Below are 17567 nucleotides of genomic sequence, written 5' to 3'. Positions count from 1 at the left end.
CATCATCTTCATCTTCTTAAACCTCGTCTTCTTTGTCATCTTTTACTTTGTCTTCTTCTTTGTCTTATTCATCTTTGTCTTCTTTTTCTTTGTCTGCTACTTCATATCTTTCTTCGTCTGCTTCTTCGTTTGCCTCGTTTTCTTAATGTTCTTCATAGTCTTTTTCTTCACCTCCTTCTTCGGCGTCTTCTTCTTCATCTACTTCATCTTTTTCATCTTCGTCTATCTCTTTATCTTATTATTTGTCTTCTTTATCTTCTTAGCCTTCTTCATCTTCTTTGTCTGCTTCTTTGTCTTCATCTTTTTCACTTGTCTTTTTTTTTTGCTTTTGTCCACTTTGTCTTCTTTGTTTTCCTTTTTGTCTTCTTTGTCTTTTGTCTTCTTCATATTCTTTGTCTTCCTCGTCTTCTTCGTCTTTTTCATTTTTATTTACTTTCTCATCTTTTTGTCATCGTCTTCTACTTTGTCTTCTTCTGTCTGTCTACTTCTTTGTCTTCTTTGTTTTCTTTTTTTTAATAAATTCTTTATTTATTGCAGGTAATTGTTCAATAACAACTGAGTTACAACTTTTAGGTTCAACCTTATTCACATTACCAGTGTGCCTCAGTATTAGAGGAATGGATAGTTAGCGAATATTTCCACGTAAACATAAAAACATGTCAAACGGTATGATATAATAAATCAAATCTTGCCTAACTTCCTGGCTCCGTCTGTAGTTCTTTCCACTGTACACTGTGTAGAACTTCATAACTTTATGCACTGTATAACATATTCAAAAGTGTTTAGTGAGACAGACAAGACCCATGAAGGGTGTACACAAGGGTTGCGGGTAAGTATATAGCTGATGGTATTAGAGGGGGTGAGGGGTGTGATTGGGTGGGGGGGTAGTTTAGTTAGTTTGAGGGTTAAGTAACCGACGGTATTCTTCTGAGTCTTGGAAAACTATCCAGTGGTACCATGTTTTACGGAACCTTTCTTGTGTACCCTTTAGTGCTGCAGAGAGGTCCTCCATCTCCTTAATCCAGTTAACTGTGTTTAGCCATTTCCAACGATGGCGGGGCTGTCTGTCTCCAATGTCTGGCTATACATGACCTCGCCGCGCTCACCAAGAAACATACTACCGATTTTTTGTAGGCAGCCAACGGGATATCACTGGGATGTAGGAAGAAGAGTGCTGGTGTTTTTGGTAGAGTAAAATGGGTAAACTTAGAGGAGATCCGACAGACCTCTGACCAGAAGCCCGCCAGCACCGGACAGTCCCAAAAGACATGCAACATGGTCCCTTGCTCCGATCCGCATCTCCAACACCTGGGGGAGACCTACAGGAATATCTTATGCAGATGGGAGGGCACCCTATACCATCTGGAGAGAATCTTAAAGCCGGATTCTTGTATTCTGCTGGAGATGGATGAAGAATGTGTGATAGTGAATATTTTGTCTGTTTCCTCTGTGGTGAGATTGATTCCCAGTTCCTCCTCCCATTTCTCAATGTATCTTGGGGGAGCGGTTTCCGGTTGTGAAATAAGGATATTGTAAATTCTGGATAGAGTGTGTCTAGAGGGGCCCTCTTCAGTGCATATTGCTTCAAATTGTGTTTTGGACGGGAGAACCCATTTGGCTGAGGTAGGGACTGTAAGAAGTGTCTTAGCTGTAGTATCTGCCAAAGTGGGAGTGGGGCTGGAACGGTGGGCCCTCTCAACGTGTCCACCGAAAGCCACTGGCCGTTTTGTATGAAATGTTCAGCCCTATATCTACCTTCTGTGAGCCATGTGCGGAATACTCCCTTCTCCCCTCCCAGACGGAAGTCCGGGTTACCTAGGATCGGGAACAGTGGGGATGGCCTGGGGGATATATCTGTCCTCTTTAATACTTTGGCAGCAATTGACAGTGTAGGACCGATAGTGGGGTGTTGCGTCAACTCTCCCGGGCTGGGGCCGTCTGACCAGGGGAGGACCACCAACGGCGAATGAGATGCGGCTTGTTCGATGGCTATCCACTGCTTGAGTGCAGAGTGCCGATGCCAGTCTATTATGCGTACCAGGTGAGCCACTTGGTGGTATCTCACAAAGTCCGGCAACACCAGACCGCCCTCTTTTTTTGGCCTAGACAGTGTGTTACGTGCTATCCGGGATGTCTTTCCTGCCCAGATAAATGTGGTGATAAGAGAGAGAAGGTGATGGAAAAAACTCTTTGGGACATGTATGGGGAGGGCTTGGATTAGATATAGGACTCTGGGAAGGATATTCATTTTAATGATTGCTCCTCTGCCAAACCAGGAGAATGTGCCTTTGGTCCATGAGCTAAGGTCTTGCCTGACCCTATTTAGGAGCGCTGGGAAGTTGGCCATGTATAGGTCCTCACTGCTCGGCGTTAAGTTCGTTCCTAGATAGTGAATATGGGCCCTTGCTCATGTGAATGAGAAGAAGTCCTTGAGTTCTTCTACTAGGGATTGTGTGAGTGAGACATTGAGTGCTGCCGACTTGTGGTAATTGATTTTGAAATTAGATAATGTAGAGTAATGCTTGATCTCGGCCATAAGGTTTGGCAGAGTGACTCGTGGGTTGGAAATAAAGAATAGGAGATCGTCTGCGTAGGCCGCTATCTTGTGTTCTGTGTCACCTGTTGTGATCACATAAATATTTGGGTTGGCGTGGATTTTTTCAGCAATGGCTCAAGACATAGAGTGAAAATCAAAGGTGGCAGAGGGCATCTCTGTCTCGTACCATTCGAGATGGGGAAAGGCGGTGAGAGCTGGCCATTTACTCTTACTGATGCTGTTGGATGGGAGTATAGGCTTGTGATCCACTGTAGCATGTTAGGTCCCATTCCCATGTGTGTCATGGTTGCAAACAGGAAGTCCCACTCCACCCTGTCGAAGGCTTTATCTGCGTCTGTGGACAATAGGCATATTGGCAAGGGAAGTTTGCACGCTGCATGAATTAAATTAATGGCTTTAGTTGTATTGTCCCTTGCCTCTCTCATTGGGACGAAACCGACCTGGTATTTGTGGATTGTAGTTTGTAGGTAGGGGGAGATCCTGTTTGCAAGAATTTTGGCAAACAATTTCAGGTCAGCATTTAGCAGGGAAATTGGGCAGTAGCTTTGGCATTGGGAGGGGTCTTTACCCTCTTTAGGGATGACCGAGATATGTGCTGTTAGGGTGTCTCTGGGAATTTCGTTCCCGGTGGTTATGTAATTAAATGCCTGGATGAAGTGGGGTGCTAGAATTTCTGTGTATTTCTTGTAATATGTTAAAATAATCCCGTCTGGACCTGGGGCTTTTCCGGGCCGGGAGGCTGCGAGTGCTTCTGCTAGTTCATTTGGGGAGATGGGTGCTTCCATCATGTCTATTGCCTCCTGCGGGAATTTGCAGAAGTTCACCTGCTGAAGGTATTCTCGAATTATGGCTCTCTTTTGCTCTCTAGCCTGGGTTGACTGTGGGGGGGATAGGTTGTAAAGAGAGTGGTAATATTCCCGGAATGCTCCAGCTATTTGTTGAGGTAAGTGCTGTGCGTGGCCTTTGGAGTTGTTGATATGCGGGAATATGTTCAGGCTCTTGTGGTCCGCAGGGCTCGTGCCAGTGTGCGACTGGGTTTATCTCCAAACTCATAAAAGTGACGTCTGCATTTCGCTATGCCTGCTTTGGCCCGCCCCAGGCAGTAAGAACGGACCTTTTCCCTGAGTTGGATCAATTCTGCCCCTCTAGCGCTGTCGTGGGTAGATTTATGGGTGGACTGTAGCTCTTGGATCTGGTCCAGTAGCTTTTTAAGGTGTTCCTTTTTGATGCGGGAGCCTAGGTTGACGCACAGTCCGCAGATTACGCATTTGTGCGCCTCCCAGATCGTTAGTGGGTCTACATCTGGCATTGTATTATGGGTAAAGTAGTCCTTTAGCGTTTTGTGGATTTCGTCCGAGATTTCCAGGTCGTGGAGGAACGATTCATTGAACCGCCAATACCATGTTCTGTTGTATAAGGAGGGTAATTTTACTGTTAATGTGATCATAACATGGTCTGAGAAGGTAATGTTGTCTATTGTTGCCGAGACTAAGGTCGATAGTGTGGAATGTTGGAGGAGGAAGTAGTCAATTCTGGAGTACGTGTTGTGTGGGTGGGAGAAGAATGTGTAGTCTTTGGTCGTGGGGTGCAATATTCTCCATGCGTCTACAAGTTGGTGTTTGTGGAGTGTTCTTTTGATTCTGCGGTGTACAGAGGCGGAGAGGCTATCAGATCCCTTAGATGTATCTATCCGTGGGTCAAAGGGGACATTAAAGTCTCCTCCTAGCACCAGGGTGCCCTCTTTGAATTCGTCCAAGTCCTCCAGGATCCTTTCAAGAAAGGACACCTGGTCGGAGTTGGGGGAATAAATCGCGGCAAATGTGACTGGTGTGCTGGCGAGCTTACCTTTGAGGAACAGGTACCTGCCTCCCTGGTCATATCGCATCTCCCCATGCTTCCAAGGAATGGAGTTGTCCAGGAGGATTGAGACCCCTTTGGAATTGGACTCAGCGTTCGTACTGTGGTATGCTTTTGGGAATCTGGCGTCCGTGAACCTAGGGCAAGCGTTCGTACGGAAGTGGGTTTCCAGGATGAAGGCCACCTGTGCTCTCTTCTTTCAGAGTAGATGGAGGATGGAGGACCGTTTCTCTGGAATGTTTAGGCCCTGTGCGTTAATTGAAATTATCGAAGGGTTATTAGGATCCGATGACATGGTTACCTATGTGCCTTGGGGTTGTCACTAGAAGATAAACAGAGGGAAGGGGGGGTAGAAGTGATGTGTAGAGGGAGTGGATGGAAAAGAAAGAGGCGGGGGGGTGGGGGTCAGTTGGAGGGACACACGACACACTAGGGAGAACAAAATAACAAGAAGGCTAACCTCTAACCAACCTAGTGGTTAGCAACTACAACTTAATCAGGGAGCCTGATGCCTCCAAACCGTGAGGCCAGACCAGGTCCCCTGATGCCCTACTAGGAAAAACGTGGAAGTGCACCGAATCAGCAAGGCAACCTCCGGGTTCCCAAGTCTGTTGACTGTGTATATCAAATAGAGGGGGAACCATATTCTTTTCTTGTGGTAGTGTCTTTCCTTTGCAATCCTGCCTGGAAGCTCCAGGCTGCCGCCGATGAAAGACCTAATGTGTGGGAAACTATGAGTGAGTATGTTACTGTATAGACCGCTAGTTGTAGGGCTGCTTTCGCCTGAGGGCACTTTTTGAAGAACTTTCAACATTAAAAACGAACGAGAACGAAGTCAATAAGTCCCGTGTTCAATGTGTATATCATGTGAGTCTATTTCCAGGGCTGGGATGTTGGTATCCTCCTCTTGGGGGACTCTTTGGCTCAGGGGATTGTGGGGGGCTAAGTCCATGGGTTCAGTCCAATCCGGGATCGGGACCGCTGGGACCTCCAGGAACTTGAACGCTCCTTCCAGGTCTGTCGGAGATCTAACAATAAAGATGCGTCCTCTTTTTCGGAGGATCAGATGGAAAGGATGACCCCATTTATATGTGGCATAAGCTCTGCGCGCTGCCTAGAGCAAGGGGCGGATCATTCTCCTGCTGTTGAGGGTCAGCCTAGAGACGTTGGGCAAGATAGTGATCTCCGCTCCATTGAATTTGACTAGGCCTCTTTCCCAGGCCAGTCGTTTGATTTCCTCTTTTTGCCTATAAAAATGCACCTGACATATTACGTCCCTAAGCAGATTGGCATTCCGTGTTCTGCCCCCCAGCATCCTGTGGACCCTGTCCAGTTCTATTGTTCTGTCCTCCGGGCGCTGCATTAGTTTATTGAAGATGGCAGTTACACAGTCATGCAATGCGTCTGGGGGTATGTCTTCTGGGAGGCCTCGTAGTTTTAGGTTGTTGCGGCGACCTCTGTTCTCGATGTCATCAAGATGGAAGGTCAGGTCTCTAATCTGTTTCTGCTGTTTTTCTACTATCAGTGAGAGTTGTTGAAAGTCCGTAGACGAGACCTCTGGGTTTTCCTCGAGGGCCGTAACCCGTGCTGTGAGGGCCTGTACTGAGTGACTGACTGTAGCGATGGCTTTATCATGTTTTTCTTCTATACGTCGCAGTTGCATCTCAAGATCTGTCTTAGTAGGTAACGCACGAATCATGACCCACAAGGCATGCAGTGTTTGGGAGTCATCAGCAGGTGGTGTTATTGAGTTGTCAGGGGTCGTCTTTGTAGGTAGTTGTGAGGGGTAAGGGCCAGGTGGAGTGCGGCTATTGTTTGCTTTAACCCCTTCAGTGAGTGGAGAACGAGTGTGGGGGGACAGTGAGCCCTCTTGTTCTCCTGTAGTTATAGCTGCATTTTCCTTTGTGGGTTGTGGGGGGGATGCTCCTCTACTGTATGCGCAGGTCCTTGTGTTCGTGTTGTGACCTTGTTTGTGTGCTTCATTAGTATCGCTTTTCTTCCAAGACAATGCAATTATTGTGGCCTCTGGTGTCTGGGTGATGGCTGCCTCAGTGTCTCCTAAGTGGGGCTTTCTCGTAATGCCATGTCCCTGTCTGGGTACTTCAGCATCCCCCTTTCCCCCTGTGTGGTGAATTGGGTTGGTGGGGTGCTCCTGTGGTGTCCCAGGGTCTACTGCCCCCTTCCCTTAACTGACCGTTACAGTTGTCCCTCCTGGGAGTTGGGATGCCGCGCTTTCTGCATGCCGAGGTCCCAGCGCCTCGTGGTGTCTCAGCGCCATGTTGCATAGGGGAGGGGGGGTTCTTCTTGCTTCCTCGGAATCTGTGTGTGGAGCCTCTGTCCCTCCATCTTGCTGTGAGGCGCACTCCGTGGCCCCGTGTGGGGTTTTGAAGGTGGCAAGAACGCTGGCTTCTGGTTCCGGAGCCTCTGCATCTCCGGCGGGCTTTCTGTGTGGAACTGGCGCCATGTTGGCGGAGTGCCTCAGCGCTCCTGCTGTGCTCTGTATTGGGGAGCCCTTCTCCTTGCTCCGCAGCTGTTCGGCTTCCTTCTGCAGCCCCGGGGCTCCCGATATCGCCGTTTTCTTTGTGCCCACTGCTGTAGTAGGTGAGGGAGCCTCTGCTCCCCTGGGCGGTTGTGGAACGGGCTCCACATGCAAGCCGGCAGGTCTCCTCTCTGCTCCGGCGCTTGTTCCGTGCAGGTATCTGCTCAGGGGGGATCCGCGGGTATGCGGCTGGCTCACCCTTCTTTTCCCCACTCTGGTCATCATTTTTGGGGCTGCTTGCTGTCTTGTTTCCCTGGTGTCTGAAGTTTAGCGGCAGCGAAGCTCCGGAGCATGCGCCCTTACTCCTCCATGTCTAGCCACGCCCCCCTATCTTCCTTGTTTTCTTATTTGTCGCCTTCTTCTTCATCATCTTCATCTTCTTCAACTTTGCCTTCTTATTCGTCTTCTTTGTCTTTTTGTTTTATTTGTCTTTGTCTTCTTTTTCTGTCTGCGTCTTCATCTTTTTTTCGTCTGCTTCTTCTTTTGCCTTATCTTCTTTGTTTTTTTTCTTCGCCTACTTCGTCCTTTTCGTCTTCGTCTTCCTCTTCATCTTCTTTGTCTTCATCTGCGCAGTCGTTTTCTTCATCTTCTTTGTCTTCTTCATCTTTTTTTGTCTACTTCTTCGTCTTCTTTATCTTCCTTTTCTTTGTCTTCTTTGTCTACTTTGTCTTTTTCATCCTTGTCTACCTTTTTTCTTCTTTGTCTTTATCTTCTTAGTCTTCTTTTTCGTCTTCTTGTTTGTCTGGTTCTTTTTTGTCTTCTTCATCTCTTTGCGTTTTCATCTTCTTATTCGTCTTCATCTTCTTTTGTTTTCTACTTCTTCGTCTTCTTTGTCTTTTTCATCTTCTTAGTATTCTTCTTAATCTTCTTTGTCTGCTTCTTCTTTGTTTTTTTTCTTCGTCTTCTTCTTCATCTTTTTTGTTTTCGTCTACTTCTTCATTTCGGTCTTCGTCTTCTTCGTTTTCTTCGTCGTCTTCTTCATCTTTTTCTTTATCTTCTTTGTCTTTTTTACATTTTTGTATTTGTCTTCTTAATCTTCTTTTACTTTGTCTTTTTCTTCTAATTTGTCTTCTTCATCTTCTTTGTCCTTTTCGTCTTTTTTCTGCTTCTTCGTCTTCACTTCTTTAGCTTCTTGATGTTCTTTCTTGTCTTCTTTGCTTCTTTCTTCTTTAACTTTGTATTCTTTGTCTTCTACATCATCTTATACGCCTTTGTCTTTTTCTTTTTGTCCCCTTATTCGTCTTTGTCTTCTTTGTCTGCTTTTTCTTGGTCTTTTTCTTTGTCTGCTTCTACTTCAGCGTCTTCTTCGTCTTTTATGTTTTCTTCGTCTCATCCTTCGGCATCTTTTTCTTCGTCTATGTTTTCTTCTCTATCTACGTCTTCTTCTATTTTGTCTTCTTCTTAGACTTCTTCTTCATCTTCTGTTTTGTTTTGTTTTTTGCCTTCTTCTTTGTCATCCTCTTCGCCTTTGTTTTCATCTTCTACGTCTTCTTCTTTGTCTTCTTTGCTTTCTTCTACTTTGTCTTTTTATTCATCTTCTTTGTGCTTTTCATCTTCTTTTTTTGCTTCTTCTTCATCTTCACCTTTTCCATCTTCTTCGCCTTCTTTGTCTTCTACATTCTCTGCTTCTTCATTTTCTTTTTCATCTTCTTCATTTTCTTCATCTTTTTCTTTGTCGCCTTCTTCATCTTCTTCAACTTTGTCTTCTTCTTATTCGTCTTTTTCTTTGTCTCCTTTTTCTTTGCCTGCTTCGTTGTTTTCTTCTTCAGCGCCCCCTTCTTCATCTTCTCTGTGTTCTTCGTCTTCATCTTCTTCAGTGTCTTTTTTGTCTTCATCTACCTCTTCATCTTCTTTGTCTTCATCTTCTTAGTCTTCTTTATCTTTTTTGTTTTTGTCTACTTCTTTATTTCCATCTTCGTCTTCTTTATCTTAATCTTCTTTATCTTCTACATTTCCTACATCTTCTTCGTATTTGTCCTCTTCATTTTCTTCTTCGTCTTCTTCTTTTGCATCATCTTAGTCCTTTTTGTCTTCTTCTTCAGCATCTTTTTCTTTGTCTAAGTCTTCTTCATCTTCTTCCCCTTTTTCTCCTTTTTCTTCATCACCTTCTTCGACTCCTTCATTTTTTTCTTTGTTTTCTCCGCATTCTTATTTGTGGTCTTCTTAGCCTTAGTCTTCTTTTACTTTGTCTATGTCTTCTTCATCTCCATCTTCTTTTTCGTCTCCTTCACCTTCTTTACCTTCTTATCTTCTTTGTCTTCTTCTACTTTGTCTTCTTTGAATTCCTCTTCATCTTCTTTGCATTCTACTTTGTCTTTTTCGTCTTTCGTTTTTGTCTTCTTCTTTGTCTACTTGGTCTTCTTCCACTTGGTCCTCTTCTTCTTCGTCTTTTTTTTCTGCTTTTGTCTTCTTGGTATTCTTCTTTCTTCAACCTTCTTTGCCTTTGTTGTCTTGATCTTTTCTGCTTATTATTCGTCTTCACCTTCTTTGTCTTCTTCATCTTTTCCTACTGCTTATTTTTCGTCTTCATCTTCTTCCTTTTCATCTTCAACTTTTTTTTCGTATTCTTCTGCTTCATCTTCCTCTTCTTCTTCGCCGTCTTCTATATTTTCTGTCTTCTTCATCATCTTTTACTTTGTCTTTTTTTCTACTTTGTCTTCTTCTTCATCTTCACCTTTTTTGTCATTTTCTTCACCTTCTTTGTCTTCTTCATCTTCTTCTTATTCGCGAGCTTCTTCGTTTTCTTCTTCATTCTCTACTTCTTCATTTTCTTCTGCATCTTCGTCTGCTTCTTTGTGGCCATTTTCATCTTCTTCAACGTTGTCTTCCTTGTCTTCTTCATCGTATTATTCGTCTTTATTCTTCTTCATCATCTTATTCATCTTTAACTTTTTTTGTGTGCTTCATCTTTTTCTTCTTCTGCTTCGTCTTCTTCGTCTGAAAATCACCTTTGTCGTCTTTTTCTTTGTCTGCTTCTTTGTCTGCTTCGTCTTCTTCTTCGGTGTCTTCTATGTCTACGTCTTCTTCTTCTTCTTCCACTTTGTCTTCTTCTTAATCTTCTTCGACCTCTTCTTTCTTTTCTTCGCCTTTTTTAGTCGTCTTCTTAACCTTCTTTGTCTTTTTCTATTTTGTCTAAGTCTTTTTCATCTTCTACTTTGTCTTCTTCTTTTTTGTCTTTTTCATCCTCTTTGCCTTCTTGGTCTTCTTCTTCATCTTTGCCATTTTCATCTTGTTCCTCTTCTTCTAATTTGTCTCCATAATCTTCTTTGTTTTCTTTGCATTCTTCTTCATCATCTTCTTTGTCTTCTTCATTTTCATCTTCTTCATCTTTGTCTTCTTTTTCTTCTATTTTGTCTTCTTTGTCTTTTTCATCTTCTTCACCCTCTTCTAATTTCGCTTATTTGTCTTCTTCCTCGTCTTCATCTTCTTTTTCAACTTCCTCTTCATCTTCTTTTTTGTTTTCTTCACCTTCTTCTACATCATCTTCTTTGTCTTTTTCTGTGTTTGTTTTCATCTTCTTTGTCTTCTTTGTATTTTTGTCTTCGTCTGCTTCTTCTACTTTTGTCTTCTTCATCATCCTTTGTCTTTTTCCTCTTTATCTTCTTCTTCTGCTTCTTCTTCTTTGCCTACCTTGTGTTCTTCTTCGTCATCTTTTTCTTCTTCATCTTCGACTTCTTAGTCATCTTCTATTTCATGTTCTTCATCATTTTCACCTTCTTCGACTTCTTCTTTGCCTTCTTTGTCTTCTTCATCTTTTTCTTCTTTGCCTGCTTTTTTTTCTTCGTCTTCTTTTTCGTTGTCTTCTTCTTTGTCTACTTCTTCGTTTTCTTCTTTTTTTTATCTTCTTCTTTGTCGCCTTCTTCTAAATCATCATCTTCTTCAACTTCGTCTTCTTTGTCTTCTTCCTTGTCTTCTTCATCTTTGTCTTCTTTTTTCTGTCTGCTATTTCTTCTTTTTTCTTCATTTGCTTCATATTCATCTTCTTCATCTTCGTCTTCTTCTCCTTCGTCTCCTTTGCCTTCTTCATCTTCATTTTCTTCATCTTTTTCGTCTTCGTCTTCATTTTCTCCATCATCTTTGTCTACTGTTTTGCCGTGTTCTTTGTCTGCTTCTTCTTCGACTGCTTCTTCATCTTTGTCTTCTTCTTTGTGTTCTTTGTCTTCTTCAGCGTCTTCTTCTTCGCGTTCTTTGTCTTCATCTTCTTCTTCTTCGTGTTCTTTGTCTTCTTCATCTTTTTAGTTTTCTTCTTTGTCTTTTTCTTCGTCGTCTTCTTCATCTTTTTCTTCGTCGTCTTCTTCATCTTTGTCTTTTTCTTTGTCATCTTCTTCATCTTTGTCTTCATCTTCTACATCTTTGTCGTCTTCATCTTCTTCATCGTCTTCTACATTTCCTATGTCTTCTTTGTATTCATCTTCTTCATCTTCATTCTTCTTCATCCTTTTTGTCTTCTTCTTCTTCTTCGTCTTCTCCTTCTTTGTCTTCTTTTTCATCTTCCTCTTCTTTGCCTGCTTCTTCGTCTTCTTTTTCTTTCTCTACTTTATTTTCTTTTTCATCTTGTTAGTTTTCTTCTTTGTGGCCTTTTTCTTAGGTTTCTTTGTCTTCTTCATTTTTGTCTGCTTTGTCTTCTTCTTTGGTGCTTTCTTCGTCTTTTACGTCCTCATTTTCTTGGACTTTTTCTTCATCGTTGTCTTTGTTTTCTTCTGCTTTTTTTCTTTGTCATCCTTTTCGTCTTCTTTGCCTTACACTTCATCTTCTTTGTCTTCTTTGTTTTCTTCTACTTTGTCTACATCTTCTTCATCTTCGTCTTCTTTTACTTTGACTTCTTTGTCTTCTTTGTCTCATTCATCTTCAATTCTATATTCATCTTCTACGTCTTCTACCTTGTTTTCTTCTTCATCATCTTCTTCTTTGTCTTCCTTTTATCTTCTTCGCCTTCTTCTTCATCTTTTTCGTCTTTGTCTTTTTTCTCATCTACTTAGTCTACGTTTTCTTTGTCTTCGCCTTCTTCTTCGACTTTGTCTTCTTCTACTTCTTTGTCTGGTTCTCTATCTTCTTCTTCTTCATCCTTCATCTTCTTCTTCTGCTTCTTCTTCGTCTTCACCTTCCTTGCCTTTGTGTTTTCCCTATGCTTCTTCTTTGTCTTCATATTCTTCTTCATCTTTGACTTCTTTTTCGTATTTTTCTGCTTTGTCTTCTTCGTCATTGTCTCCATCTTCTTCATCTTCTGCTTTATCGTCTTTATCTTCGTCGTCTTCTTCTAAATTTTCTACCTCTTCTTCGCATTCGTCTTCTACATCTTCTTGTAATTTGTCTTTTTCTTCTACTTTGTCTTCTTCATATTCTTCGTCCTTTTCATCTTCTTCGTCTTCTTCTTCGTTGTCTTATTCATGTTTGTCTTATTTTTCTTTGTCTGCTTCTTTTTCGTCTTTTTCTTCGGCGTCTTCTTCTTATTTGTCTATGTCTTCTTCCACTTTGTGTTCTTCACCTTCTTCGTCTTCTTCTTCACCTTTTTTATCTGCGCCGTTTCTCTTTGTCTTCTTCTTCGTTATCTTCGTCTTCTTCACCTGCTTCTTCGTCTTCTTCTTCGTTCTCTATTTCTTCATTTTCTTCTGCATCTTCTTCATCTGCTTTTTTGTCGCCTTCTTCGTCTTCTTCAACTTTGTCTCCCTTGTCTTCTTCATCGTATTATTCGTCTTTGTCTTCTTCTTCATCATCTTAGTCTTCTTTTTCCGCTTCTTCATCTTTTTTTTCTCCTGCATCATTTTCTTCTTCGTCTTCTTCGGTGTCTTCTTCTTTGTCTATGTCTTCTTCCTTTTCCACTTTGTCTTCTTCTTACCTCTCTGTCTTCTTCAACCTCTTCTTCATCTTTTTTTTCCGCCTTCTTCTTAGTCGTCTTCTTCGCCTTCTTTGTCTTCTTTTTCTTCTTCTTTGTCTTTTTCGTCTTCTATGTCTTCGTCTTTTTCATCTTCTTTGTCTTCTTCTAATTTGTTTTCTCCATATTCATCTTCTTTTTCATCTTCTTCTTAGTCTACTTTGACTTCATATTCTGCTTTGCTTTTTTTGCCTTCTTTGTCATCTTTGTTGTCTTATTTTTCTTCTCCTTTGTCTTCATCATCTTCTTCCTCTTCGTCTTCATCGTCTTCTTAGTCTACTTCGACTTCCTCTTCATCTTCTTCTCTGTCTTTTTCGTCTTCATCATCTTCTTCTTTGTCTTTGTCTTCTTCATCTGCTTCTTCTTCATCTTCCTCGTCTTCACCTTCTTCGTCTTCTTCACCTACTTAGTCTTATTCTCCTTTGTCTTCTTCATCTTCTTCTTCGTCTTTTTCAACTTCCTCATCTTCTTCGTCTGTTTTCGTCTTTTTTATCTTTGTCTTCATCTTCTTTGTCTTCGTCATCTTATTTGTCTTCTTCGTCTTCTATTTCTGCTTCTCTGTCTTCTTCGATTTCACCTTCTTTGTCTTTTTCTGCATCTTCTTTGCCTTTTTTCCCCCTTTCGCCTACTTTGTCTTCTTCATCTTTGTCTATTTTGCCTGCTTCTTCTTCGTCTGCTTCTTCTTCTTTGTCTTCTTCTTAGTCTTCTTGTTCGTCTTCTTCTTCATCTTCTTTGTTTTCTTCTTCATTTTCTTGTTGGTCTTCTTGTCATATTCAGATTCATCTTCTTCAACTTTTTCTACTCTGTCTTCTTTATCTTCTTTTTCTTCATCTGATTCATCTTCATCTTTTTCTTTGTCTGGTTATTCTTGCCCTACTTCATCTTATTCTTTGCCTTTAGGGGTTTCACAGTTGCAGGAAGAACACCTAGATGTAGAATAAACTCGTCACAGTGAGGGTTCTATTGTATCTCTAAAACGTAACTTTTAATCATCAAAAAACTAATAAAAAGGATTTTGTATCTCAAAATCCTAAATTCTAGACACACAAACAAAAAACTATAAAAAACTGCACCCCTATATTTTAGAAAGGGGAAAGCAGTGTCTAGGCAACCGGTATTTTGTACCAACGTTGACAGATTTTCTACCCCTGTATCCAGTGTTATATGTCCTAGAGCTAGAGGGAAGTCTAGGTCGGCTCACTAAGAATGATGTTCCCAGCTTAGTTAAATTGCTGCAGTTATTCAATAGGTAGGAGACATAAAAAACCCCGCCTTTAGAGCAGGTGCATTGTTACTCCCATGAATAAATGCTGCCTATTCAGTCCGAAAGCTGTAGGTGTGTAAGTAGTCTTCTTCTTCTTCTTTGTCTGCTTCTCCTTTGTCTTTTTCTTCTTTGTCTTCTTCATCTTTTTCATCTTTGTCTTCTTCATCTTCTACATCTCTTCTTCTTCGTCTGCTTCTTCTTCATCTCCTTCATCTTCACCTTCTTCCTCTTCCTCCTTTGCCTTTTTCATCTTCTTCGACTTCTTCATCTTCTTTGTTTTCTTCACCTTTTTCTTTGTCTACTTCGTCCTCATCTTCTTTGTCTTCTTCTACTTTGTCTACGTCTTCGTTATCCTCGTCTTCTTCTTCTACTTTGTCTGCCTTGTCTTCTTTGTCTTTTTTGCCTTCTCAACTTCCTTGTTACAGTATCCTACCCGATGATACGCCAGCCCGGGTTGTCCTAGAATTTACCCGCAACCCCTGTCCCTGCCTACTTGCCTCCACTCCTGTCTAACCCCAGGCAGGCAATTGGGCGGCGGTCCCTACCCTCGCTAGGGACCGAGGAGGGACACTGGCATACCAAGCTGGAACAGGGTAGAATACCGACAGGAAGGGAAGATGAATAAACCAACAGAAAATACAAACAGACTGAGGCAGATGGGATACGCTAGCAGATATAGCAAACAAGCTGACAACAGGAGACTGACAGAGCAGGAAACAAACACACTGACTGAAACCACCTGGACCGACAAGTACGTGCACCGTAATTACCAATCACCCGCGGCCCGGCAGCTGCCGCATGGTAACATTCCTCATCTTCTTCGTCATCGTCTTCTTCATCTTTGTCTTCATCTTCTTCTTTGTCTTCCTTTTCATCTTGGTCTATTTTGCCTGCGTCTTCTTCATCTGCTTCTTCATCTTTGACTTATTCTCCGTCCTCTTCTTGGTCTTCTTCTACGTCTTTTTCTTAATCGTCTTCTTTGTATTCTTCATTTTCTTTGTCTTCTCCTTTGTCATATTCAGATTCACCTTCTTCATCTTCATCTTCTTCAACTTCGTCTACTTTGTCTTCTTCATCGTCTTTCTCTTTGTCTTCTTTCTCTTTTGCTTCTTCTTGGCCTACTTCATCTTATTCTTCGCCTTCGTCTTCTTCTTTGGTGTCTTCTACTACTTTGTCTTCTTATTCGTCTTCTTCATCTTCTTTGTCCTTTTCGCTTTATTTTTCTGCTTCTTCTTTGTCTTCTTTCTCCTTATCTTCTTCATCTTATTCTTCGTCTTTTTTTTCTTCAGCATCTTCTTCTTCATCTTCTTAGTCTTCTTCTTCGTCTTCTTTGTCTGCTCCTCCTTTGTATTTTTCTTCTTTGTCTTCTTCATCTTTTTTATCTTTGTCTTCTTCATCTTCTACTTTATCTTCTTTTTCTTCGTCTCCATCTTCACCTTCTTCGTCTTCCTCTTTGCCTTTTTCATCTTCTTCGACTTCCTTATCCTCTTTTTTTTCTTCGCCTTCTTGTCGTCGTCTTCTTCTTCATCTTCTTTGTCTTCTACTTGGTCAACATCTTCTTTATCCTCGTCTTCTTCTTCTACTTTGTCTGCCTCGTCTTCTTTGTCTTATTCGTCTTCTTCATCTTCTTCTTAGCCTTCTCCTTTGTCTTCTTCATCTTCTTCTTTGTCTTTTTCAACTTTCAACTTTCTGATCTTCTTCTTTGTCTTTCTTCATCTTTTTCATCTTTGTCTTCATCTTCTTTGGCTACTTCGTCTTTGTCTTCTTTGTCTTCTTCATCTTCTTCGTCTTCTTTTTCTGCTTCTTCGCATTGGTCTTCTTCGCCTTCTTCTACTTTATCTTCTTCTTCTACTTTGTCTTAGTCTTTTTCTTCATCTTCTTCGTCCTTTTCGCTTTCTTTTTCTGCTTCTTCTATGCCTTCTTTGTCTTCTATTTCTTCATTTTCGTCTTCTTCACCTGCTTCCTCTCCATCTTCCTCTTCTTTGTCTTGTTTTTCTTTGCCTGCTTAATCTTTTTCTTTGCCTTTGTCTTCTTCTTTGTCTTTGTCTTCTTCTTTGGCGTTTTCTTCTTCGTCTTCGCTTTCATCATCTTCTGTGTCTTCTTCTTTGTATTTTTAGTCTTTGTCTTCTTTCTCTACTTTGTCTTCGTCTGCTTCTTCTACTTTGTCTTTTTCGTCGTCTTCTTCATCCTTTGTCTTTTTTGTCTTTATTTTCTTCTTCTGCTTCTTCTTCTTTGCCTTCCTTGTCTTCTTCTTCGTATTCTTCTTCGTCATCTTTTTATTCTTCATCTTCGACTTCTTTTTTTGTCATCTTCTACTTTTTCTGTCTTCTTCATATTCGTATTTGTCTTCTTCTTATACTTTTTCTATGCCTTCTTCATATTCGTATTTGTCTTCTAATTTTTCTATGTCTTCTTCATATTCGTATTTGTCTTATACTTTTTCTGTCTTCATATTCGTATTCGTCTTCTTCTTCTACATCTTCTGTGTCCTTTTCGTTTTCTTTTTTTGCTTCTTCTTTGTCATCTTCGTCTTTAACTTCTTTGTCTTCTTTCTCTACTTCATTTTCTTTTTCATCTACTTTTTTTTATTGTCGCCTTCTTCTTTGTCTTATTCGTCTTTGTCTTCTTTTTCTTTGTCTGCTTCGTCTTCCTCTTCGTATTTTTCTTTGTCTTCTTCGGCGTCTTCTACTTCTACGTCTTCTTCATCTTCTTCTACATCTTCTTCGTCTTTCTATTCGGCATCTTCTTCTTCGTCTACTTTGTCTTTTTTGTCTTCGTCTACCTCATCTTCTTCTTCGTTTTCTTTGTCTGCTTCTTCTTTGTTTGCTTCATGTTTTTATCTTCGTCTTCTTCATCTTTGCCTTCTTCTTTGTCTTATTCTTCGTCTTTTTTTTCTTCAGCATCTTCTTCTTCATCTTCTTTGTGTTCTTTATCTTCATCATTTTCGTCTTCTTCACCGTCTTTTTCTTTTTTGTCTTCTTCTTCTTAGTCTTCTGCTCCGTCTTCTTCGTCTGCTTCTCATTTGTCTTCCTCAACTTTTTCATCTTCGTCTTCTTCATCTTCTACTTTATCTTTCTCTTCCTCTTCTTATGCTTCTTCTTCGTCTCCTTCCTCTTCACATTCTTCGTCTTTCTCTTTGCCTTTTTCATCTTCTTTGACTGCTTCATCTTCTTTGTTTTCCTTGCCTTCTTCTTTGTCGTCTTCTTCGTCTTCATCTTCTTTGTCTTCGTCGTCTTCTTCTCTGTCTTCTTCATCTTCTTTGTCTTGGTTTTCTGCTTCTGTCTTCTTCGATTTCACCTTCTTCATCTTCTTCACCTTCTTTGTCTTCTTCTTCTGCTTCGTCATCTTCTTTGCCTTCTATTTTTCCTCTTTGCCTTCTTTGTCTTCTTCTTAATCTTCGTCTATTTTGCCTGCTTCTTCTTCATTTTCTTCTTTGTCGTCTTCTTTGTCATATTCAGATTCATCGTCTTCCTCTTCT

At 41.2% G+C, this 17567-nt stretch overlaps 1 protein-coding gene and 1 pseudogene across 1 annotated transcript; one reads left to right on the top strand and one right to left on the bottom strand.

The window, feature by feature from the left end:
* Positions 1-10639: 10639 nt before the first annotated feature.
* Positions 10640-13089, bottom strand: LOC136620090 (glutamic acid-rich protein-like; annotated as a pseudogene).
* A 1798-nt stretch (positions 13090-14887) lies between these two features.
* Positions 14888-15724, top strand: LOC136620089 (ATP synthase subunit a-like). Its single transcript, XM_066594816.1, has one exon. The coding sequence runs from the start codon at positions 14888-14890 to the stop codon at positions 15722-15724; it is 837 nt and encodes a 278-aa protein (XP_066450913.1).
* The last annotated feature ends 1843 nt before the right edge of the window (positions 15725-17567 follow it).

This window comes from Eleutherodactylus coqui, chromosome 3, assembly GCF_035609145.1.
Source record: "Eleutherodactylus coqui strain aEleCoq1 chromosome 3, aEleCoq1.hap1, whole genome shotgun sequence".
Lineage (NCBI taxonomy): Eukaryota > Metazoa > Chordata > Amphibia > Anura > Eleutherodactylidae > Eleutherodactylus > Eleutherodactylus coqui.
The sequence above is the reverse complement of the archived record's forward strand: the minus strand, read 5'-3'. Positions and strand labels throughout refer to the sequence as shown.